Consider the following 24,833-nt stretch of genomic DNA (forward strand, 5'->3'; position numbering starts at 1 on the left):
CCCCCCACAAAAAAAGAGGATTACTCCGACTGCATACCAGGCGCGCCGATCTCGCTCCTCCTCGAGTTCACGGCGAAGGCATCGAGCGGTCTTCGACGAGCAGCCAGACGCGGCAGGCTGCAGCCGGGAGTCGAAGGCGGCAGATCACGCAAGACAGCGGCTGGTTCGTCCGAAAAGAGAAGCCAAAGGGGAGAGTCGATCAAGATCCCCAGAGGTTTCTCCGTCGCACCCCGAGCGGCCGCCGTTGCTGCAGATCGGGAGGGAACCGAAGCCTGCGAGTAAACCGGGCTCTCTACAAAAGAAGCAAAACCTGCCCGTTTCCTGGCTGGCGATGGTAAGCCGAAGGAAGCCAGCAACGAATAACATAGGGCTAGCAAAGCCCACACAGCCCGCAGCCAAAAGGCAAATCTACAGCTATTCCCCAGCCTGCGGGGACAAGCAGCTGCAACACGCGCGCACACACATAGGCTGTCTCACACACACTCACAAACGCGCGCACACACACACGCACGTGGCACAGTCTAGCCCTGCAGAACATAGCTATCTACATGTCTCGTTCTCACAGACGCTCGCATTTGCCTCTTCTCCCGGTTCCCGCCTCACTTTCCACAACCCTCAAAACCATTTCTAGCATTTCCCTCGGGCCAGGCGGGACTCGGCAAGCCCTCGCGTTGCCGACAGCCTCCCTCAAGTTAGTACCTGCTTGAAGCCCTGTGACCGAACCCCCCGTCAATTCCCCGCTAGCCCCAAATTCTCTTCGCCCTACATTTCCAGATGATGCCGCCAATCCTTCCTTGCCCAACTTTCAGCAAGAGGGGCGTGCCGGCCGGCCTGCTCTCCTTCCATTTGACTCTTTTCGCTGTTTTACGACAACGGAGGATGGTGCCCTTGGGCAGTGGGCTTCTCGACAAAAGCAACAAAGCAAGCCTGTGTGTAGAGGCGTCCTGGCGGGTTCCCTGCTCTGAGAGCACGGGAAGCGAGGCTGAATTTGGGCGCTCGCTCTTTTTTCCAAATACACAGAAGAGTACACATTACAGTATTTCCCACCACTCCAGCATAAACACGCACCGCTCACAAACTTGGCGGTATCAAACTGACGCCACAGTGTCGTTGCGCTTCTTGGATGGAGCAAAATCCCTTTACACACACACTCTCTCTCTCTCTCTCTCTCTGATACCCGCCTCCCGACGATGTGTTTCAGAGAACAAAATTGTGGGGAAATCTTGCTTAGCAGGAGGCAAGTCACAACAAGCCTGCGCAACACCCCAGATATGATTCACAGATAAGGACCGATATGACAGTTTATTGCTATTCTAAGCCTTAAAATAGGCTGGATATAATTTTAACAATACTTGAGTACAATTTCCATGTGTGCGCGCTTGTGAAGGAGCGCGCGTTTGAAAAAGTTAAATAGAACCGAGTATTTTGGAAAAAGCTAGATGACAACGGTTCAAGAAGTTAATTCAAAACACAAATTTAAAAATGCTTGAGTTGATTTTCAAAGTTCAAGCAAAAATGATATTACCGTATAAAAAATACTCATTTTCTTCCACAAGGAAGAATCCCATTTTGCAAAGCGTTGGAAGGCTTCTGGTAAGGTGAGAAAAGCTGTTTTCAAATTTGGAACAACTGTTTCAAGCTTAGATAACACATGTTGGGCTCAAAATGTTTTCTACTGAGAATGCTTTGCATATGATTCAATATTTATGTATTTTAACTAGATCACCTTTTTCTCAGCAGACATTTGAACATGTAGTAAAACATGGGCCTAATTATATTTGGTAACTGCAATGAGCTTAATCAGCCAGCAAACTTACTTCTAATGAAGATGTTCCTATCTTAAAAAGATAAAAATATTATAAAATATTTATAGGAAAAGACTTTGTATTACAATGGGATTTTGCTATTTATAATTATTTTGGTTTAAAAAAATTGTATAAGAATATTCTATCAACTCTCAATCATTACATATATGTCTTAAAAAGTTATAACAACATTGTAATGCCAGCAAATTATATAGATAAGAGTAGAATGAAGTTTATTTATTCATAAGTGACCTTGTTTTTTATGGGTTATTAAGCCTGTATTAATATAGGCATAATACACATACAATTCATATGTAAAATAAAGAGCCAAAAGAAGGTTGGCTGAGAAATATGTGATGCATGTAACTTGGTGGCATATAGTTTGCTTTCATGAATATTGGCTAAAGCCAATGGAAAGTTCCTGTCAGCAGGAAATCTGTCTGAATTACACTTTTACTCCATGGAGTCAAACTGATGTTCAAATACAGTAAACAGATATTTAGTTTAAGCTTCCATAAATGACCTTAATAAACCTGCAAGCTCCCAGGACATGCTAAAATCTTGTATTAAAACAACTGAATACAGGGAGAATAGCAGCATTGTGTCAGCATGTTCTTGTGTTTGCTCTCCAGCAAAGGCAAAATGATAGAGACAGGTTTATTTTCTTACCACTTTCCCTGAGACAGATTATATTAAGCTTTAAAAAAAAACATTAAAAACCTGATGTTTCGAATAGGCCATGTGCTGGAGTATGTTGTAATCCTCTGCCATGTCATGACTGAAACTGGTTATTTTTTTAAAAAAAAAAAGTTCCCCAAAGCATCACTTCATTTGCATATCATCATCATCAGTATCATCATCACCCAGCATCATCCCAGAAGGAGCTCTTAGTTGGGTCTCCCTTACTGCTAAGGTCATAAAGGAACAGGGACTATAAGTACAATTGACAGAATGAGAGCAGGTGAGGCATTGGAGGCATGAAGGAAGCCAATTCACTTAAAGGGAACTCTAAACTGAAATCTGGAGTAACTCAAAAGGCAAATAGAGATGTTTTGACAGCTTTTGTACTGTTGTCAACCACCTCCCCACATACACCCCATATAGACAGGGCTGAAAATATATAGAAACTTTTGGTGCCAGATGATTATCTCTCCATGTCAAAAGATAGAAAAACTGAATTTTTATAAATAGGCCTGGAAGCAATAGTCCAGATCACTAAAAAGGCTGGTCATTGATACTGTCTACACTAAAAGAAGAGTTCCTTTGCAGTTGAAGCATGGAATACGGAAGCACAAACCAAAGAAGTATATACCTGTAAAATATGGTGCTTTGGGAATGTGAGAGTAAGTGTACCAAGGGAGGGGAGGCATTTACGTATATATATATTGCAAGAACTAGAATATGAAACTTAAAATTGGAGTGGCAATGATATTTTAAAATGATATAACTAAATACGTGCCTTGCTTATATATCCCGGTGAAAAACAGGTAATCGTTATTAGAATTAGTGGATATAGAGAGAACAATAATCTTTTTGCTAAGCATTTTGGGGTACAATCATCATATTTACTCAATTGGACAGATAATGCGGTTGGTATCTTTAATGTTTTCTGGGATTCGTGTGAGTCTATAGATCTTGATGAAGTGAATAAGGAAGAGACGAGGAGCTAGGTTTGTTGAATGCCTCTTTGACTGGAATGAATGTCACCAGGCTTAAAGATGGCACACCCCTTTCTCATGGATGCTCCTTCAACTTATTTCTAGACATCTATCATTCTACAAAACTACCACTATTTAAATTCTCACTTTTGGGGAGAAAATTATTAAATGGTAGGGCTGTAGCCACAGGAGTTCTTGGATGAAGAGAGACCCTTTTCAGTCTGGATTGAGGCTTGGGTGTGAGATGAAAACTATATTGGTTATTCTTGTTGATCACAGTAGGACTTAGATTGCACTTGGTCTTGTTGGACTTTTTCCATTGTGATATATAGATGCTATGTTGTACTATCTACAAGGATTTAGAAAGGAGCACCATTTTTCAGTGGCTGATCACTCTTGAGCAACTGTTGCCAGAATTAGGGAAGAAAGAAAAGTTGAGCCCTTGGTGATTCCTTTATTGAATGCCCTATTGCTCTGCCCTTTCTGTCATTTGTTGTTAGTTGCGAAGTCGTGTCCAACCCATCACAATCCCATGGACAATGTTCCTCCAGGCCTTCCTGTCCTCTACCATCCTCCAGAGTCCATTTAAGCTCATGCCTACTGCTTCAGTGACTCCATCCAGCCACCTCATTCTCTGTCGTCCCCTTCTTCTTTTGCCCTCAATCATTCCCAGCATTAGGCTCTTTCCAGTGCGTCCTTCCTTCTCATTAGGTGGCCAAAGTATTTGAGTTTCATCTTCAGGATCTGGCCTTCTAAAGAGCAGTCAGGATTGATCTTCTCTAGGACTGACTGGATTGATTGTCTTGCATTCCAAGGGACTTGCAGGAATCTTCTCCAGCACCATAATTCAAAGGCTTCAATTCTTTGGCGCTCAGCCTTTCTTATGGTCCATCTTTCAGAGTCATACATTGCAACTGGGAAAACCATAGCCTTGACTATATGCACTTTTGTTGGCAGGGGGATCTCTCTGCTTTTTAGTATGCTGTCTATATTTACCGTAGCTTTCCTCCCCAGCAACAAGTGACTTTTAATTTCTTGGCTGTAGTCCCCATCTGTGTTGATCTTGGAGCCCAGGAAAATAAAATTTGTCATTACCACCATTTTTCCCCATCTATTTGCCAGGAATTGAGAGGGCCGGATGCCATGATCTTAGTTTTCTTAATGTTGAGTTTCAAGCCAACTTTTGTACTCTCCTTTTTCACCTGCATCAAGAGGCTCTTTAGTTCCTCTTCAGTTTCTGCCATTAGAGTGGTGTCATCTGCATATCTGAGGTTGTTGATATTTTTCCTGGCAATCTTAAAATTCCAACTTTCAATTCATCTAGCTCCATCTTTCTCATGATGTGTTCTGCATAGAAATAGGCAGGGCAACAGTATACAGCCTTGCTAGACTCCTTTCCAATTTTGAACCAATCAGTGGTTCTATGTCCAGTTCTCACTGTTGCTTCTTGACCCGCATATAGGTTTCTCAAGAGACAAATAAGATGGTCTGGTACTCCCATCTCTTTAAGGACTTGCTACATTTTGTTGTGATCTACACAATCAAAGGCTTTAGCATAGTCCAGGCTTGTCCAACCCGCGGCCCACAGGCCGCATGCGGCCCAGGTCGCCTCGTAATGCGGCCCAACGCCCACCCCAACCTTCATGAAAGATCCAGCAAGGAGGAGGAGGAGAGGCAGGCGTGAGGCGGGGCGAGGCGAGCAACAGAAAAGGCGGGCAGCCGCAGCCCAAAAGGCCCGCCCTGGCACCTCCTGCTGTTGCCGCCGCCGCCGCCGCCACTGCTGCTGCATTTGCAGGAGAGGTAGGCGCGAGGCGGGCGAGGCGAGCAACAGAAAAGGCGGGCAGCCGCAGCCCAAAAGTCCCGCCCGCCACCTGCTGTTGCCGCCACCACCGCTGCTGCTTCTGCCCCCGCCCGCCGCTGCCGCCGCTGTTGCTTCTGCCGCCGCTGCCGCCGCTGCTGCTTCTGCCCCCACCGCCGCCGCTGCTTCTGCCCCCGCCGCCGCTGCTTCTGCCCCCGCTGCCGCTGCCGCCGCTGCTGCTTCTGCCCCCGCCACCGCTGCTTCTGCCCCCGCCACAGCTGCCGCCACTGCTGCATTTGCAGGAGGAGAGGTAGGCATGAGGCGGGCGAGCTTTCTTCCCCTCCCGCCACCCACAAAATTTGGCCGGAAAATTAATAAAAAATAAATAATTTGCAGGAGGAGAGGTAGGCGTGAGGCAGGCGAGCCTCCCCAACCACCCCAAAATTTGGCCGAAAAATTATAAAATAAAAATAAATAATTTTTAATAATTAATAATTAATAATAAATTATTTTATTTTATTTTATTAATTTAATTATTTAATTTAATTTAATTTAATTAATTATTTAATTTAATTATGTGCGGCCCAAACCAAATTTTCATCTTCTAATGTGGCCCAGGGAAGGTGAAAGGTTGGACACCCCTGGCATAGTCAATGAAGCAGATGTTTTTCTGCAATTCTCTAGCTTTCTCCATGATATGTCATGTCTGTCATACTATTTCACATCTACCTGAAGCTGCTGAAAGAAGTCATCCATTAACATGGGATGAGGTATCAGGATGCTGCTGATACCCAGTAGTATGGTAAAGGAAGACTAAACCGAATATATGAAAACAGTAAGCGTTTGGAAGAGAAGAAACAAACACAGGCCTAATAATAATAAGATGAAGTGACTGTTGATTCAGAAGCTAGATTGATTCCTGTTTTGGGTTGTATTCCTCCTGAAAGAATAGGTATTCTTAATTCCCTTGGTTTGGCAGTGTTAACATTTGTTCATGCTTTTCATATTTATTTTGTATCCAAGGAGCCTTCATAATGAACTAGAAGCTAGTGTAAGCAGAATGGTTCAGGAAAGTTCAGGAAAGGGGTAGATAAAACTGCATATCATCTAATTAACTTAGAAAGCAATATAAGAATAAGAATATAAGACTGTATTGAGCTTAAATTAATTGTGCAGTAGAAGGATATTTCTCTGACAACCAAAGATCAAAATAGTTAAAGCAGTGGGTTTTTCCAGTTGTAAAGTATTGGTGAAAGTTGAACATTAAGAGAGAAAAAGAAAACATGCCTCTTCAAATTCTGGAATCTGGAAAACTTTACTAAGAGTCTTATAGATTGCAAAAAGAACTATTCTGTCCATTGTCCAACGAAAACAAAGACTAATTGCTTCCCAGACACAACAGTCCATTAAGTAGACACTTTGCACGTACAATGTGGGTTTATGATAGGCTAGAAAAAAATAATGATTGGTAAGACTGACAAAAATAGAAGGAAAGATAACTGCCAAGGTAGATAAGATGGATGGATGGATCAAAAATGTCCTTGGAACAGAATTATAATTGTTAGATAGTCACTGGGAAAATTGAAATATTGGGCAATTGTCCATATAGTTAGCAGACCTCATAGCACCTAAATTACAAGCTTCCTCAAAAAAAAAATCAAGTACCCTGGAACTTAGTAATAAGAAAAATAATACTGAAACCTCATTATGGGGCTTTCTATTATCGATGTCAAGGAATTTTCCTAGATGATTTCCTTGATAATCTTTACAGGAGTCAGTGTGGGGAGGAGGTGAGCCAAAACTCTCTACAACAAAAAGTTTTAAAATAAAGGACATGGTTTATGGCCAAACAAAACGAACTCATGTTCTTTACAGTATAGAGTTTCACCCAAGTTTCTAAGATGAAACATAAAATAAATTATTTCTTCAGGTTTAAAAACTGACTCAATTAATAAATGAAACAACAGAATGGAATATGAATGCTGTAAATTTTATCTGCCAAAGCAGTGGTGAATAATATTGCAACACATTTTTGTGGATGAATGGGTGATAATTGCTTGTTTGCTTAACAGTATGCCTGGAACTCATTTGAGCTAAAGATTTACAACTGGTTGATTCACTTCACCTTCCGATCTAGAGCAACAAAGCTTATGATTCACTTATATTTGTATTTTGTAAACCTAGCTTTATTTTTTGTTATTGCTTGTTATTTATTTTATATTTCACACAATCACATTAAAATTATCATACATTCATAATTGCCCTAATGTGCAGTTTATAGAATTGCAACAGGAAAAGTACACTTGATCTATCTCAGATCTAAAGTTCATTTCAGATTTGAATCTGAAGCAGAAGAGGATAAAAAGCAAATATCCAATATATGAAGCCAAGCTGTGAACTTCAGAATTGAACATGAAGTACACATCTTGACTTTGTATATTGAATATTTGATTTTTCTCTCCTCAGACTTCACAATCTATAATTAATTCTAGGCTTTTCGGCTACTTTCCTGTTCCTCCCTTTATCTCCATCCCCAGTTTTATTTTTCATTTTTTCCAGTGGAAAGGATTCAAAAGATTGGACATTTGTTTGTTTGTTTATTTGTTCATTTAATATCACATTTTATTAATAACTCAAGAGAGTGAACATACTTAGTTCTCTTTGCTTCTCCTATTTTCTTCACAACAACATACCTATGAAATAGATTGGGCTGAGAGAGAGTGATCGGTCCAAAGTCAACCAGTTAGATTTAGATTAACCACTAGACCAGTGGCCCCTAGCCTTTTCGGCACTAGGGACCAGTTCCATGGAGAGAAGTTTTTCCATGGGCTGGAGGGAGTGTGGTTTTGTGTGCTGCCTGCATTCCACGGATGGGGCTTCACTTGTTTGGGCAGCCCAGTTTCTGGCATGCCACAAACATATGGCAGTTTATGGACCGGGGGGTGGGGACCCCTGCACTAGACCAAACTGGCTTTCTTTTTTGTTTTTGCTTTTTTAAGTGTAGTCTTTATATTAGTCTAATAAAAGTATTCCTGTACAATAGTGCAAATTTTTGGAAAGTTGCTGCTGAAATTATTAAGAACATAAGGAGGTCTGATAGATTCAATCAAAGATACGTTTAGCCCAGCACTGTATTCCCCATGGTGGTTAACTGAATGCATACTTTCTCAGCAGTACTGGTGTTTAAGGTATATTGCCTATGATGCACTGAAAGCCTAAGTTTCCATGAATTTAACCAATCTTCATTATAACTATATGAATTGATGGCCAGCACCTTATTTGATGCCAGCGAATGCTACATATTGATTATAAATTAGATAAAGAAATACAAAAATAATTTATTTTATGTTGGGCATAGAATGAATATTATATCCACTATTATTTTTGTATTTTATGATGTTATATACCTGCTTTGTGAATTGTGTACAGTATCAATTACAGTTAAATATTTTATTCTTTTTTAAAATAAATTTTGATGATCTGATCTTATAACATTGAACAGTAAGACACTGATCTGTTTCATTGCTATGAGTTGACAATTATATAGACTGAAATAGTTATAGAACCTTTCTCATTGCAAGTTCTGAGTTAATAGGAGCTGCTTGTTAAACAATTATTATTCTCCAAGAAAAACACAATGTTGCAATTAAAATTTGCAGCTGTATCCATGAACACATCTTGGGAGAAGATGTATTAAATTATGTAAAATTATTTATTTCAGTCTATTGAAGCATTTAAGACATTGTGTATGGGGTTATTTCTATAATTCAGCTAATTATAGAGGAAATTACTTGATATCAAGCCAGACCTCTAGCTTATCTATTATTATTAAGCATGGAATAGCATATACAAGGGCTGTTATTTTAATATATCTTTATAACATGGGCCTTGTTGTTTCTAACTGTAACAGGTCATTATTTGCTTCCTATAAAAAAGCCTTAAAAGTATTATTTCTTTTAAATTATTTTCCCATGCACTCTTTGGATGTTGGTGCAAGAAGCAAAGGTTAACAGGACTTATATACCATTTATAAATGTATTATAAAAAGGGAATCCATTTTTTAAATACTGCATGATAAGTAACAAAAAACAAACCTATGCACAACTATTTAGGCTGCAGAGTTCTGCCAATTTATACTGGCAATATTAACAGAATTTCAGTATTTGTCATATTGCTGTACATAGCATTTTTCAGTTTAGAACTACTTATTTTAACAGGTCACAATATTAAGAATATGTGATGAATAATGTAGTTTGAAAATAAATCACTGCACAGCATAAGAAATAAGCATATTTGTCACAATATTTTCATACTATGATAGATAAAACCTGTTCAGCCCTAAAACTTGCCACTATAATGCATTATTACAGTAACTAAAGAATGTGTCAAATAGCCAGATATTTTTCTTTTTAGGAATCACTGTAAATAATGCATCAACACCTGCCGTCATATAGAAAATTTTGCTTAAGAAACAAACCAATAATGTATACAAACTGAATCTTTAAGGATACCGTAGTCTCAATCCAAACAAAATGGTGGTGTGAAAAACATTTCAAATGAAACATACTTAAAATTCAGAACGAGAAGTAATCAAAACATCTGTTTCAAACTTGGGAAAGAGCATTTCAAACTTAAAACATTTTGAATTTCAATCGCTTTCTATTGAGAATGTAGCCTTTTAAAGTCTGGGATTTTTTAAAGTTTAAGACAGATAACCAATACACCAAGGAGGAAACTAAAAGGAAACCACAGGATGATCGTAATCGCCATAGAAACCAAAAAGAAGGACTTCCTCAAAATTTAGGGAACGACAAACCACAACCAGGGAGAGAAGAACCAATCTCACAACAACAGCAAGAAGAAAACCGAATCATCACTAGACAAAAAACTAAACAGACCTAGATAAATGGAGATAGGAAAGAAACTCCTCTCCATTAATATAAATGGTTTAAATTCAACATCTAAAAGGAAAAGGATATTAACTAAATTAATTAGACAAAACGCAGACATAATATGCCTACAAGAAACACACATTAGGAAAAAGGATGAAAGATATTTAATTTGCCCGAAACTTGGAAAACTTTTTACAGCACCAGCAGACAAACATAAAAAGAAAGGAATTGCAATATTTGTGAAAGATGATGTAAAAGCAGAACTAATCTGGTCGGATCCGGAAGGAAGAACTCTGGTTATACAAATTTGGATTAATCATATCACATTTTTATTGGTAGCAATCTACGGCATGCCAAATGAAGAACAAGGGAAATTTTTTAAAGATCTTCATCAGAGAATAATAGGTTTCGAAAAAAGGAATATCTGCATGATAGGCGACTTCAACTCCATTGCTGATCATCAAAAAGACCATAGTAATGTGAATAAGAACAAGAAAGGGAAAAGAGAATTTTCTATGCCCTGTAAGGACATGATGAAAGAATTAAACTTAATAGACTTATGGAGAAAACTAAACCCAGAAGAGAAACAGTTCACATATTATTCAAATCCACACAAAATCTGGACCAGAATAGATATGGCCTGGATGGATGGGGAATTGGCCAATGAAATAAAAGAAATTAAAATCCTACCAAATGAATGGGCCGACCACAACCCAATACAACTAATTTGGAGAGATAGGAGAAAAACAAAGAAAAGATGGACACTAAATACTCAGTTAATAAACGAAGAAGAGTACATTAAGAAGCTGAAAGAGGAATTAAATTATTTTCTAAAAGAAAATAATAATGAAGCAACCACGAAACAAAATATTTGGGATACAATGAAGGCAATTATAAGAGGAACAACAATCTCCTATAATGCCATGAGAAATAAAAGAATACATGCCCAACAAAATAAATTCCAACAACAAATTAAAGAATTAGAAATACAACTTCAAAAATCCCCTAAAAACCAGAGAACACAAAATCAGTTAATAACAATTAAACATAAATTGAACTTACTTGAACAAGATAAAATAGAAATTAACTTGAAAAGGTCCAAACAAAATTATTTTGAGCATGCAAATAAACCAGGAAGATGGCTATCCCATAAACTTAAAAAGTGAAAGAAAAGAGATTGATACACCAACTAATGGATGAGAAAGATGTCTTACAACATGAGATAGAGAAGAAAAAGATATCATTTACAACTATTTTCAAAGATTATATAAAAAGGAGGAAGTTAATGAAGATAAAATAAGAACTTATTTAGAGGAGACGAATGACAAGGTAATTGAAGAGGAATGGATAGAGTTATTGAATAAAGATATTACATGGTCTGAATTGAAGTCAGCAATGGAGAATCAAAGTAATAACAAATCTCCAGGACCAGATGGGATTCCGGCAGAACTATATAAAGCAATATTGGAACTAGTAGGACCACTGATGCTGGAAGTGTTTAATGAGGTACTTCTGGCAGCCAAGATGCCGGACTCGTGGAGGGGGCGCTGATTTCGCTAATCCCGAAGGAGGATGCAGATCATAGATACATCAACAACTATAGACCGATTTCACTTTTAAATGCCGATTATAAATTGTTTACTTCTATCATAGCTAATAGAGTAAAACAAGCTTTAAATCCACATATACACGAAGATCAAAATGGATTTCTTCCGTCCCGACAAATAAAGAACAATTTAAGAACCGTTATCGATGTCCTAGAATATTATGAAGCCCACCCGGAGAAACAATCCGCACTCATGTTTTTAGATGCTGAGAAAGCATTTGATAACTTAAATTGGCACTTTTTAATTCAAAAATTTACAATATGAGTCTTGGCACCAAATTTGAAAACATTATAACAACTATTTACAACACACAACAGGCTAATATACTAATCAATGGCGAACAAACAGATCCAATAAATATAGAAAAGGTGTCAGACAGGGCTGCCCTCTCTCACCTCTTCTTTTCATTTTTGCCCTAGAATCACTCTTAACACGGGTTAGACAAAACTCTGAAATTAGAGGAGTGAGGGTCAAATCAGAAGAATATAAACTACAAGCGTTTGCTGACGATATGGTTTTCTTTTGGAGGAACCCATGGAAAAAGGTTATAATCTAATAAAAGAATTAGAACAATTTGGCACAGTGGCAGGATTAAAAATTAATAGAAAAAAGACAAAATTAATGACCAAAAATTTAACAGAAAACCAGAAGGAAGAATTAGAAACAATGATGGGGATACAGGTAACAAAAAGGGTCAAATATTTAGGAATATGGTTAACACCACAAGGTAAATCACTCAAAGAGAACAATTATGATAAACTACTTCAACAAACAAAGAAAGATTTAGAATCCTGGAATAAGTTGCAGCTTTCCTTATTGGGCAGGATTGCCTCGATTAAAATGAATATATTACCAAAATTTCTTTATTTATTCCAGACAATCCCAATTAAATTGTCAAAAAATTTTTTTGAAGAATTAAATAAGATCACACTTAAATTTATTTGGCAGGGGAAAAAACCCAGGATCAATGTAAAGGCCTTACAAGATGCGAAAAGTAGAGGGGTCTAGCCCTTCCAAATTGGGAATTATATTATTCGGCAGCTATCTTATTATGGATAAAAGACTGGGTGAACTTACTTAACAAAAGAATTTTAGCATTAGAAGGGCATGACCTCCAGAGAGGGTGGCATGCCTTCTTATGGGAAGTGGGAAACCCAAGCAGTCTTACTTTCATAGACACCTCATTAGGGACTCATTATTAATTAATTGGAAAAAATATGCAAAAACACTATTTAAAAATTCGATCTGGCTATCAACAATGGAGGCAATGGTACATCCCAATAATTTGGACATAACAAAAATGATTAAATATAAAGATTTATTAGATCCGCAAGGGAAATTAAAAACTCGACAAGAACTACAGGAACAGGGATTTAAAATTGATCAGTGGTTATATATACAAATCCATAGCAGATACAAACAAGATATAAAAGACTTTGGAATTTATAACAAACTGCAGTATTTAGATAAAATTTTACTAGGATCAAACAAAAGAACATATCCAAATTCTATAAATACTTACTGGAAGCAGAATTAGAACAAGAGATAGTCAAAGGAACATGATAGCCTGGAGCAGGAATGTCGGAAGAAGTATTACATTATCAGAATGGGAAAAGATTTGGAACAGAAATACTAAGATTACAAAATCGGCAGCATATAAAGAAAATACATACAAAATGTTTTATAGATGGCACTTGCCCCCTTCGAGGTTGGCGAAAATGAACCCAAACACGAGTCCAAAATGCTGGAAATGTAAAAGCATAGAAGGAACCTACTTTCATATGTGGTGGTCTTGCAAAGAAACCCAGAAATATTGGCAAAAATCAGAAAATGGTTGGAGGAGATAACCAAAGAACAAATCGAATACAAACCAGAGTTCTTCCTACTAGGGATCTCTGATAAACATTTACCCAAAAAGATGAAATATGTAACAATTCATATCCTAACTGCAGCCAGATTAGCGTTTGCCCAGTGTTGGAAATCACCCTATGCACCTACAGAACAAATGGTCATCCAGAAAATATGTGATTGTGCAGAAATGGATAAATTAACTATAGCACTTAAAAACAAAGAGGCTTCAACATTTTACGATAATTGGAACTCTTGGTATAATTGGTTAGTCCAGAGATAAACTGCTTAACGGACAATGGGTAATTTAAGCATAGATATCGATAAGATGTGTGTATTCAAATTAAGGTAGGAGAATTGGATCTTGCAGACTGTCAAAAAGGATATTGTCTGTTTTTAAACGCATCTTTTTTTTTTTTTCTCTTTCTCTTCCTTTGTTTCTTTCTTTCTTTTACATCTCCTCTTCTCTTTTCTTTCCAGTTTGTAAGACCGAGTGTTCTTTTTTTGTTTTTTTCCTTTTGTGTATGTAATGTCGATATGTTTTTAATTGTAAATTTAATAAAATTTATTTAAAAAAAAAAAAGAGAATGTAGCCTTTTAAAGTCTGGGATTTTTTAAAGTTTAAGACAGTTTTTGCAACTATTTAAATAATGTTCCAAGGTTAATGTAACCATGTTTTGAGCTCAGTATAATCAAAACATTTCCAGAATCTTTAAAATGTAGGGCTTTGAACTTGAAACATTTTGTATTTGAAATATTCTGCATACTTCTAAGAAAAGTTTTTTCTTGATTCACATATCTACAAAGCACAGTTATGTGGTTGATCATCTATAAAAATACCACGAAGTCCTGGAAAAGTAAATGCAACTGGATTCATTCCTAATGAAATCCTGAAAAGGAACTAGATTAGTTCATCCATAAACTTCTAACCTCCTTCCTATGAATGGCATTTAGGCATATATAGTATTAATCAAACAAGACACTGAAAGCCTATAGAATTTATTTAAAGTTAAGTCCTTTTTTAGTGTGCTATGAAATATATGAACCATTACAAATGTCTGGTAACGTCTGGAGCACAAATTCTCATGAGGAAATAGAACGCACAAAGCACTAAGCACTATTTGGGTAGTCACACCAAAATTACAAGCAATAAAAAATGTTTAAAAAAGATGTTAAGCCATTGAAATCAATTATCTAAGACATGTATTTTTCTCTTAAGACCCAAGAGAGTGGGGGGGAGGAGGAAATGACGGGATTTTGTCTTTCAAACAGCTATTGACCTACAAACTGCTTACGGGCATAGAGGTGATAACATTTCAGGGGCTAGACATTTATATGGGGGAGGATCTAAATATTTTTATGTCTGAAATAAGCTATTCAAATGGATAATATGAAGTGGTCTTTCACCAAATCAACACTGAAGACATATAATTCTTCAGTTTGATGTACTGTACATAATATTACTTATTTTAATGTGAAGACGAACAAGAAAGATGCTGTTAATTGCTGTTTCAATTCCAGAACTACTGTTTTGTTCTAAATTTGGAATTCTATATCCTCTGATATGGAATCCATGGTTCAATAACAAAAATTACAAGACGCAAACCTTTATAATTAGTGATACTAAGATCTACCAAACACATAATTCACTGCAGCTTCATTGCAATAGTTCCTAAATCTCACATTTCACTTCTGGCTCAAACTGACTATGTGCAGGATCCCAAATAAAAAGGAAATAAGCTTATAGCATGAAAATTAGCTTTAGAATCACATTTCATCGAAATGTAAACTAACGATGTAAACGTGTGGTGTGTGTATGTGTATATGTATATGTATATATGTATATGTGTATATATATATATATAGTTTTCTTAAGTTTTCGTGGGTACTTACACGTATGGCATTCAGCTTTGTTCGGGTATTTTCCCACGTCATTGTAGTTGTGCTTTTAAAGTTGTAGCAACGTTTCAGCAGAATCTCATCTGCCATCATCAGGCTTCTGTATAGTGTTCATCTGTGAGTCAGACTTTTACAGTGGTTTCAGATTTAAATTTGGGGCAGCCTATTGCTGTGCCAGAATGGTTTTTTTCTTCATCCTGATTGGTTGGGAGTCTTGGTCTGTGTTTATTGGTCTTGGAGTTTGCTGTGTTCTGCTTGATTGGTGTTTCTAATATCTTCTGTCTGTTTTTTGGCTCTTTTGTATCTTGATTGGCTGGCAACATTGTGTTACTTTATTGGAGGCCTTTAGTACAGCTTGGCTCCGGGTAAATGGACGGCTATCATTAGTTAGGAAGCTAGGTTTCATCTGGGTGCCTGGTTGGGGTGTGTTTGAGCTGGAGGTATCAGGGGGATCTGTTTGGGCCCAGGTGTTTGCCTGGCTTGTGGTGTGGAGATTTTTTTGTTTGTGAGTGCAGGCTTCCAAATGATTGACAGTCTGGTGGAATCATCTCTTCTATTCATGCTTTCTGGTCTTTTTTCAATCTCTATGGCTTCTCTGATGATTCTGTGGCTGGGGTTTTCTAGAGTGGCTAGGGTTTTGGTGACATTGAAGTTGATGCTATGACCTGTGGCTTCCATGTGTTGCACTCACAAACACAGATTAGCGGCGTGCAGCTCCAGGTGTGTATCTATATAGATATATATAGATATATCTATAGATATATATATATAATTCAGCTTTGTTCAGGTATTTTCCCACGTCATAGTTGTGCTTTTAAAGTTGTAGCGACGTTTCGGCAGAATCTCATCTGCCATCATCAGGCTTGTGTATTGGGTTTGTCTGTGTGTATATATATTCATATTTAAGAATAAACATGTATTTCTTTACAGGCAGTCCTTGACTTACAACTATAATCAGAACATAACTTCTGTCCCTAAGCAATGGGGTCATTAATGAGTCATTATGTGACCTTACATTTGCTGCAAGAACTATTTTCATTGACATGTAAAGAGACTAAGATTCTGGATTCATACATCATGCTTGGACTGTTTAAATATTGTCTGTTAACACTGAGCCAGGATTCAGGCTGATGGACTCACCTGAAATTTTGAAAAGAGCTTTTGAAAACAGCTTCTCAAGGTCCTTGTTCATTCATGAAATAGCTCTCATGGAAGATTATAACCAGTTTAGAGCACTATTTTGCCAGAATGTTACCTATTACTCTCATCATATGTGCATTCTTTGTTTTGTCTTGTTTTCTACAGAACTAGGCAGAGTTACAAACAATGTATTGAGCCAAGCTTATGGGGATACTTTTTCAGAAGCATTCCAGAATTTAAAAGTTTCTAATTTTTAAAAAAATTAAAAGTCATGCATTCCAAGAAATTTGGGAGTACCAAGAGGGGTTATAGGAGCACCTTCTTCCAACATGTTAAGTGTTAATCCAAAAACCACGGTTTTCCAGTCCTAGCAACAGGATTCACACAACACACAAAAGTCCAATTCAAGCAAACCACATTTGGCTTAGCAGTACGCATGAACCCAACCAGAGCATTACTTTAATGTTGCCCTATTCAAATAATTTCACAGCCACACTGGGAGAATGAAGTTGGGGTTGCTGTTTATTTCTGGGGAAAGTAGCTGCAATCGTGCAGAAATACTTCCCACTCCCACTTACCCAGATATAACTCATCTTCTCCTTTCTTTATTGCCCAAAGGGCAGTAAATGTTTAGAAATCCAGAAACCTGCAAAGAGATGGGCTCATTCATTTATTCCCCCATTCACAGTTTGCTCACAAGCATCCATATCAATATTCCAGGTATCTGGCTAATTGAGCATTTCAGGAACTTGCCGATATCCATACGTACAGTAGCTTCAGCATCCCAGGTCCTTAGCATTGTGTAAAAATGCAGTGTGTAGCAGAAAAAGAACAAGCAGATAAGGAAGCAGGAAGCGATGTCTTGAATGTATGGTTTATTCCAGGCAAGCAAGAGACCTATCATTCAACTACCAGGTCCACAAGCTATTTGGTAAGCAGCCAGTTGCGGTACAGATATGGAATGTGGTATGATTCCTGCTTGGAACTTGACCTAGAGCTTTGTAGCAACCAGAAGAGGGGCAACCACACTGAGGTCACACCCAATACCAACAATCACATAACTTTTGGAGGAAGACAACTGTTAGATGTCACTTTACATATTTTAAGACTTTTACTTACTATAAGGAGGGCGAAGCTGGCGTCACGACAATACGGCATGCGATCTTGGAAGTCTGAGATCGCTGCCGATATCTTTGCTCCTGGACGGTCCTATCGGATCTAAACCATCCCGAAGAGACAGTGAAAGTGAATAGCGCATCCTATCGATCCCAGGGATACCACAAAGTCCCTGGTAGATCCAGGAGAAGCTCTTCTTGCCAGCGGCAAAGAGGCAGCCATTAAAGCTGCTGAAGTTGGGACAGCTCCGAAACGGAAGAGAGCAGAAAGAGAGAGTATGCCAGTTTGGTGAGAACTTTTTTTTTTTTTTTTTTAAGATCTGAAAGGACATCCTAAGGAAAAGAAAAAATCTGTAAAAGTTTTGACAGAAGTGATTAAGCGGCGATTTTAAACAGGAATGTCAAAGTAATGTTTTGTTTTGTTTTTCTCATTGCTGGATTTTCTATATATGATCTTGTATTTTGAAACTGGACTGGTTTTTTTGTTTATATCTATTTTTTTCTTCTCCTTTTTGATTTTGTAATATTTTAGGCTAGAGGCTCCCTTTAGTTATTTCATTTAAAAAAAATATTTTCTTTTTTTATTAATTCTCATTATATCCTGCTCGGAAAAGGAGGGGGAAAGTGAGAGCAAAGAAACTTTGCAACACTGCCAACTAGAGGCTTGAAAATATTCTATTTCCCTGTGACCAGACAAAGCTGAGAAAGAAAGAACTGAGACGCTTTTTCAAGGACATTGCTATTTGATAAGATAGAGGGAAGAGCGTGGGAAAGTATTATTGCAGGTGCTCTTCTGGGTTTCTATCAACAGCTGGAGTCTGGTGTTGAAACGTAGTGGGGAAAAGGTGATAAGTTTTTGGAGAAGAGAGTTATAATAAGAGCCTTGGATAATCAAACAAAGTGCAGTGTGCCCTTTTTACTTTTCCTAAGTTGTGCTATCCCTCCTCACCAGCTTTATTGTATTTTTTTATCTTTTTTTTGTAATAACTATTTGGTTTTTTTGGCTTTGTTGGAGCTTGTCTTTCTTTTTCTTTTTCTTTTGGAAGTCCAATCTCTACGTTTGCTTTTTATTTTAAAGGGAAAGCCTTAAAAGCCTTTTTTTTTCCTTTCCTGGTATTTTTGTTTTTTCATCCACCTTTCTGGTTTATTTTTATGCACTTTTTTCTATTTGAGATCTTTCAATTGGATTAAGGTGTTGAAGAACCTGAATAATTTTTCCTTTTCCTTTTTTTTTTTTTTTTCTTAAGTCTTTTTCTTTATCTAACTATTGATTGGATTAAGGTATACAAGAACCTGAAGAAATTTTGTCCTCCCTTTTTTTTCTTTTTTTAAAATTATTATTATTGGGCTTCTTTTTTCTACTATTTTTATTTTGAACTATAATTGGTTACTTTACAATTGGATTAAGGTTTAGAAGAACCTGAAGATTTTGAATTGCTTAAAATGAGTAGGAAATTTATAGCTCCTGGTTCTTCAACTTCTACTTCTTCCTCTCCACCATCTGGAGGACAACGTTCAATACAGACAACGTTAAAGCAAGAAAAAGAACAAGAAAAAGTGACTCTGGAGATGATTATGCAAGGAATTCAAAATATTGAAGCAAGATCAGAGAATATTGAAAAGAGAATAGAGAACATCGAACAAAGAACAGAGAACATTGAAAAAAGAACAGGGAAAACCAATAAAAAAGTGGAGAACATCCAACAAATGATGTTGAAGTATGATGAGAGATTCCAAAAAATTGAAGAAGATAAACAAAGAGACAAGAAGATTGGAGATATTGATAATAGATTAATGGTGGTTGAACAAGATAAAAGTGGTATGTTGAGATGGGAGATGGATAGATACTAAGGTATTTAATTTTTGATTGACAATATGAGATTATATGTAATGTAATTGTAATTGAAGACTACGAAATGGAAGCACAAAACAATTTGTAAACCAACTGGCACACTGTATGTACACCTATGGAAGATAGCTTGGTGTTTTTATGTTTTGTTTGTTTATGTTTGTTTTTAAAAACCAATAAAATAAAATAAAAAGACTTTTACTTACTATAAGGACGAACCATCAAATACTTACTTATGTAGATACAACAAACTGCAACCTAGGAGAGTGGAGTTAACCCAAGGCAGTATGTGGTACAATAAAATACTTTGAACAGTAATTTTCTGTCCTTAATATGACTAGTCCTTGAAAAACAACACACAGAGTTTCAAAGTAAGACATCTTTCACAAACACTGAGCAGCTAAATTATAAATGTATAGACATGTAAAATAAAGGTAATCTTGTAGGTGCCTGACAAATCTGGTAGATTAGACAATAGAAGCAACTATTAAAAGAATAAGAAGACAAAAGAGGGAATAAAAATAAAAAGCAAACCTTACAGTGACTCCTTCATTTTCCCTTCCTACCTTCCAGTTTCAGAGAGAAAGGTCATCTGAACAATTATATGTGGACAAGGAGTCAAATGATTGCATTGTTTCCACTGAGAGAAAATTAGGTTATCTTGGAGCTTGAGGGCAAGAAAACCGAGAGTTTTAAGTATAGCTCAGACCTGGCATCAGTGCTTCTATTGCCATCGCTTGTCAGAGATCAGAAGACGAACAACACAGGTACACTTGATCTAAACAGGTCACAAACCATAGGTGAAGAAATCAGTAGAATTTCAGCTACAAAGAATAAAAATCAAATGTATGCTCTATAAATGCCTTTCCCATAAAAACACAGGAACTTGCAAATAAGCTTTTATAGACATTATTAGAACACACATAGGAAAAGAGAGTCTTTTTGCTTGGTTCAAAGTGTGTCCACTAAGCCAATATAAGATGTAAATTTAATGTAAGAAACCATGAAGTAACAGTGTGAGACCTAAGAGAATTAGAATGCCATAAAAAGCTGCCTTCAATATAAACTGGAGCAGTAATCAATTCCTAATTTTGTCTGCTGCAGGGTCACTTACATATATTTCAGATGAGATTAAGACACCTATCTCTATAGCCTCTACAGATAGTCCTCAACTTATCACTGGTTGTTTAACTAGCGTTCAAAATTATAACGCAGTTTAGAAAAGCAGCTTTGATCATCCTTTAAGTTACAACTGCCCCTCCCCCTGCAATCATGCAATCACATTTGGGGCGCTTGGCAACTGGATTTTTTAAAAACCTGTTCAAATTATATAAATATTTTAAATAAAAACCTATCCTTCACCAACATCATTAATATAATTTAGAATTTTGCATTGGATTTCCATTATTTAATCTAGGATATAAAACAATAAAAACTCTACTGATATAATTACGGACATGAAGCAATATAAGTAAATATAGTGTTTTGATATGGCCTATAGGCTAATCAATAAACTAAAGTAAATATATTGCTAAGGTGACAGTACCTACATGTATCTGAACATCCATTGTGTATTCCAATGTCTTAGATCAGGGGTGTCAAACTTAATTACATTGAGGGCTGCATCAGGGCTGTGGTTGATCTCGGGAGGTGGGAGCTGGGGGGGGGCATGGCCAGCTTGATGCCACTCCCCAAACTGCTGGCATGTTCTTCGCATTCGGTAGACTGCTCCAAAACCATGCTGGTCTGATCTTTCCTCTTTGCACTGGGTAGACCAGGCTGAAGCCATGTTGGCCCAATCTTTCCTCTTCACATACTAGGATGGCCCCATGGAACAGATTCAACCACATCACGGACCGGATCCAGCTCTCCAGCCTTGAGTTTGATACCCGTCTTAGATCAATCACATAATCAACAGCCAAGGAAGTTCCACCTTCTACTTCCTAGATATCATCACAAGTGGAGCATGATTTTCTCCATTATCCAGAAGAATATATTGATTTAGCTGTCCAACTTACAAATAAACATACACTGGGCATGCAACTCTCTTTCTTGGATGAATTTCTCTTGGCTGGTGCATTCAAAAGAACCTGTGAATAAATGAACTAGGATTCACCCATCCATATCAATTGTTGTAGTCTCTATGTATGTATCTGCTTATGAGCCACAAAGTACTGCCATATAGTTTGGCGGACAGAATTATCAGAATTAGTCTGCCTGACTGGTTTCAACCTGCCCCAAGTTAAAAATAGCACAATGACTATGTTTCCTTAATACTTCAAGTTCAGCAATAAGCTTAGTATAAAATCTAAGGGTAGAACGAATATCTGGCTGGTTGATTGGTTATTCATTTATTTGTATTTATATATTTTCTTTATAATAACTTTCCCTCTCTCAACACCGTTGTTAGGTAGTCTGAGGTGAGATAAAATGATTGTCTCAAAGCTACCCAATGAATGAATGAATGAATGACATGTTCTGAAATAGCTGAACATGTCCTGAAATAGCTTTACAAGAATAATGAGTGTTCTGGTAATTCCTGTTTCATTGTCACAATGAGTTCTCTATTGTCTTTGAAAACAAACAAAAATGCCAAATGATCCAAGAATATGCAATAGAATACTCTTACATCAACAGTTTACCTCAAAGATTTGGCATTGGTTTTATTCCTGTTATCACTACAAATTATTTCTGCTATAGTATTCACATTCAGCTTTCTGTTAACATGAGCATGCAAATAAGTTATGTATGCAATCAAATCATAGATTCTTGCCAATTCTTTTATTGTAATGAAGTAAACTTCCAGTTAAGATGTTATTAATATTAAGATCATTATAAACAAATCATCTTGGCTAGCTTGGAAAAATACTTCTTTAATGTTTAACAAAATTATTTCAGTGACTTTTAGGCCACTTCAGTCTGACTGCTCTCCTTTTACAGCTATTGAAGAAGGTGCCAGGAACTGTACTTCTTTTTCTTCAGGTTGAACATGCTCAACGGTTTCAAAAAGCTTATAAAAACTACATTGGAGAAATTCTGAGTACTGAGATTATATGGCTGACATGTCCATGGATATTTTAATGCCATTGCAGAAATAAATACAAAAGCCACACATGGTAAAGTCCTATTTTAAACATTTATATGCTTTTTATGACATAACTAAAATTAAAGAAAAGTTTCTAATTTCAGAAGTATTGTTTCACCAGTATGTAAAATGTAAAACGTAAGCTATATTAAAATATACAAATGCACACAGTTTAATAAATCAAGTGGTTTAAAAATAAAATAGGTTTATTTGTAGTTCCACCTGGATATTTGTAACTATTTTTTAAAGTTTCTGATTTAACTAAATACTGATCATTTTATCTTTGAATTGAGTTGCATCCACTTATTTGATATAAACATGTGACTTGTTAAGCAGAAAACCCATAAAGGGTAGATTCATTTCATGTAAAGAGAAATATGTGTGTAAAAGATTTCCATCTTTCTCATAGCTACAATTCAAAACATGCAACATACTTAGATAAATCACAATTTAATGCTTACTCTCATATAAATGAATATAAAATAAGACCACATATTTTTCAGTAAATGTCCAATTCAACTGATAGATCACAAAACAAAGCCACACAGAATTATAATACCTCACAACTTGGCATTCTTCAAGGGACTATTTGCATTATTTTCAAAACTGAACTACATTGCTAGAACATACCTACATTCAGTTCTTATTACTTAACCACTCCCCACAGATGTCCATTACCAACTGCAAGGACAGAATGCAAAACATTTGTTACAATATTGCCATGGGCACTGACAGAGTAGGACAAATTATGAAATACCCATTGTGACATCCAAATACAAACTCCCATTCTTTTGTTTTTATATTACAATGTTGCACACAAGTACTGCAAGTAAATGCTGAACAGGATATTATCTGTACAATCACATCCTATCATCATCTTAAGTTAATCACTTCAGAGGTTTAGATAGTAACGTGCAGGAGATAAACAAAGTCTTGACTAACTTTAAAGCAATTGCCAGAGACAGAAAAATAGGCTCCCGTATTACCTTCCTGAATCAGTCATCCCAGAGATCCAACCTAGTGCTGATGATGTCAACAAATCGCTGAGAAGACAAACATGTTGTAATCCCATATCCCTCTTTCAGCATGTCATCCAACTTTGTTGACTTTGTTTCAAATTGAGGTTTGATTCCAGATTAAAATAGATCCAGAAAATAAATTTCATCCAAGTGAGCCTGCAGTTATTAGTGACTATTTACTTAAGCAGCTTGCCAGGAAGATGAAGGTGGCAATCAATTATAATTGCTTTCCTTTTTTTATTTCTTTTTTTTTAATCAGATTGTTAATCTGATCAAGGTTTCTAATCTGACCAGTACCTTATTCAAAGAAGTTGACACTGCTTCTTTTTCAAAGGTACATAACTGCCAGGAGATTCAAGGTAAAGACTGCAAATGATTAATCCAACTTAACTAAGTATCTTATCATTATCTGCAGTGGCCCAAAAATCAGCTGTGAGGTGTGCGCATGCGCAGTGAGTTAAATTTGCCTGGGGCTCACGTGCCCACACAAATGGCTCTGCGTGCCACCTGTGGCACGCGTGCCATAGGCTCACCATCACGGGGCTAAATGATCTCCAATATCCCTCACATTTTATTATTCTATTATATGCTTCTCATCCCTGGACCAAAGCATGGATGCATAAATGTTTTCCACAGTTTCTTAAACTGAATCTCCTAGCTAGGGCTACTTGCAATTTAACAACATCTGGATTTTATATTGTGCACTAATAAACTAGGATGTTTTAATACCATTCTGTAATCTCTTGGTACGACCACACTTGGAATATTGCATCTAGTTTTGGTCACCACAATGTAAAAAAAAAATTGAGACTCTAGAAAGAGTATAGAGAAACAAAGATTATTAGGGGACTAGTTTAATGAAAAGAAGGACTAGTGGTGACATTATAGCAGTGTTCCAATATCTAAGGGACCACCACAAGGGGGGGGGGGTTTAACCAATTTTCCAAAGCACCTGAAGGCAGAAGCAGCAGCAATGGATTGAAACTAATCAAGGATAGAAACAATCTGGAAGTAAGGAGACCCTTCCTGACAATTAGAACAATTTATCAGTGAAACGCCTTGCCTCTAGAAGTTGTGGATGCGCCAATACTGGAAGTGTTTAAGAAGAGCCTGGACAA

The 24,833-nt window shown here is 37.0% G+C and overlaps 1 protein-coding gene across 6 annotated transcripts in view; it reads right to left on the minus strand.

Moving 5' to 3' along the window:
* The window catches only part of KCTD1 (potassium channel tetramerization domain containing 1), a 109,299-nt gene that overhangs the window by 72,747 nt on the left and 11,719 nt on the right, over window positions 1–24,833 (minus strand). For 2 of the 6 annotated variants that reach the window (XM_026670365.2, XM_087961653.1), the window contains exon 1: window positions 38–482. The exons of 1 other annotated variant lie outside the window; for it this stretch is intronic. Coding sequence is in view for 2 of the 5 variants with exons in the window: in XM_087961652.1 (XP_087817778.1) it covers window positions 21,630–21,650 (21 nt within the window). In the remaining 3 variants the exon portion in view is untranslated. Of the gene's footprint in view, window positions 1–37; window positions 483–21,629; window positions 21,749–24,833 lie in introns of those variants that run through there. 3 more of the 6 variants (XM_087961652.1, XM_087961651.1, XM_026670367.2) reach the window with 3 other exon arrangements.

The sequence above is a fragment of the Notechis scutatus genome, chromosome 3 (assembly GCF_049901735.1).
Source record: "Notechis scutatus isolate UNSWTSFEM ecotype Mainland chromosome 3, rNotScu1.2, whole genome shotgun sequence".
Lineage (NCBI taxonomy): Eukaryota > Metazoa > Chordata > Lepidosauria > Squamata > Elapidae > Notechis > Notechis scutatus.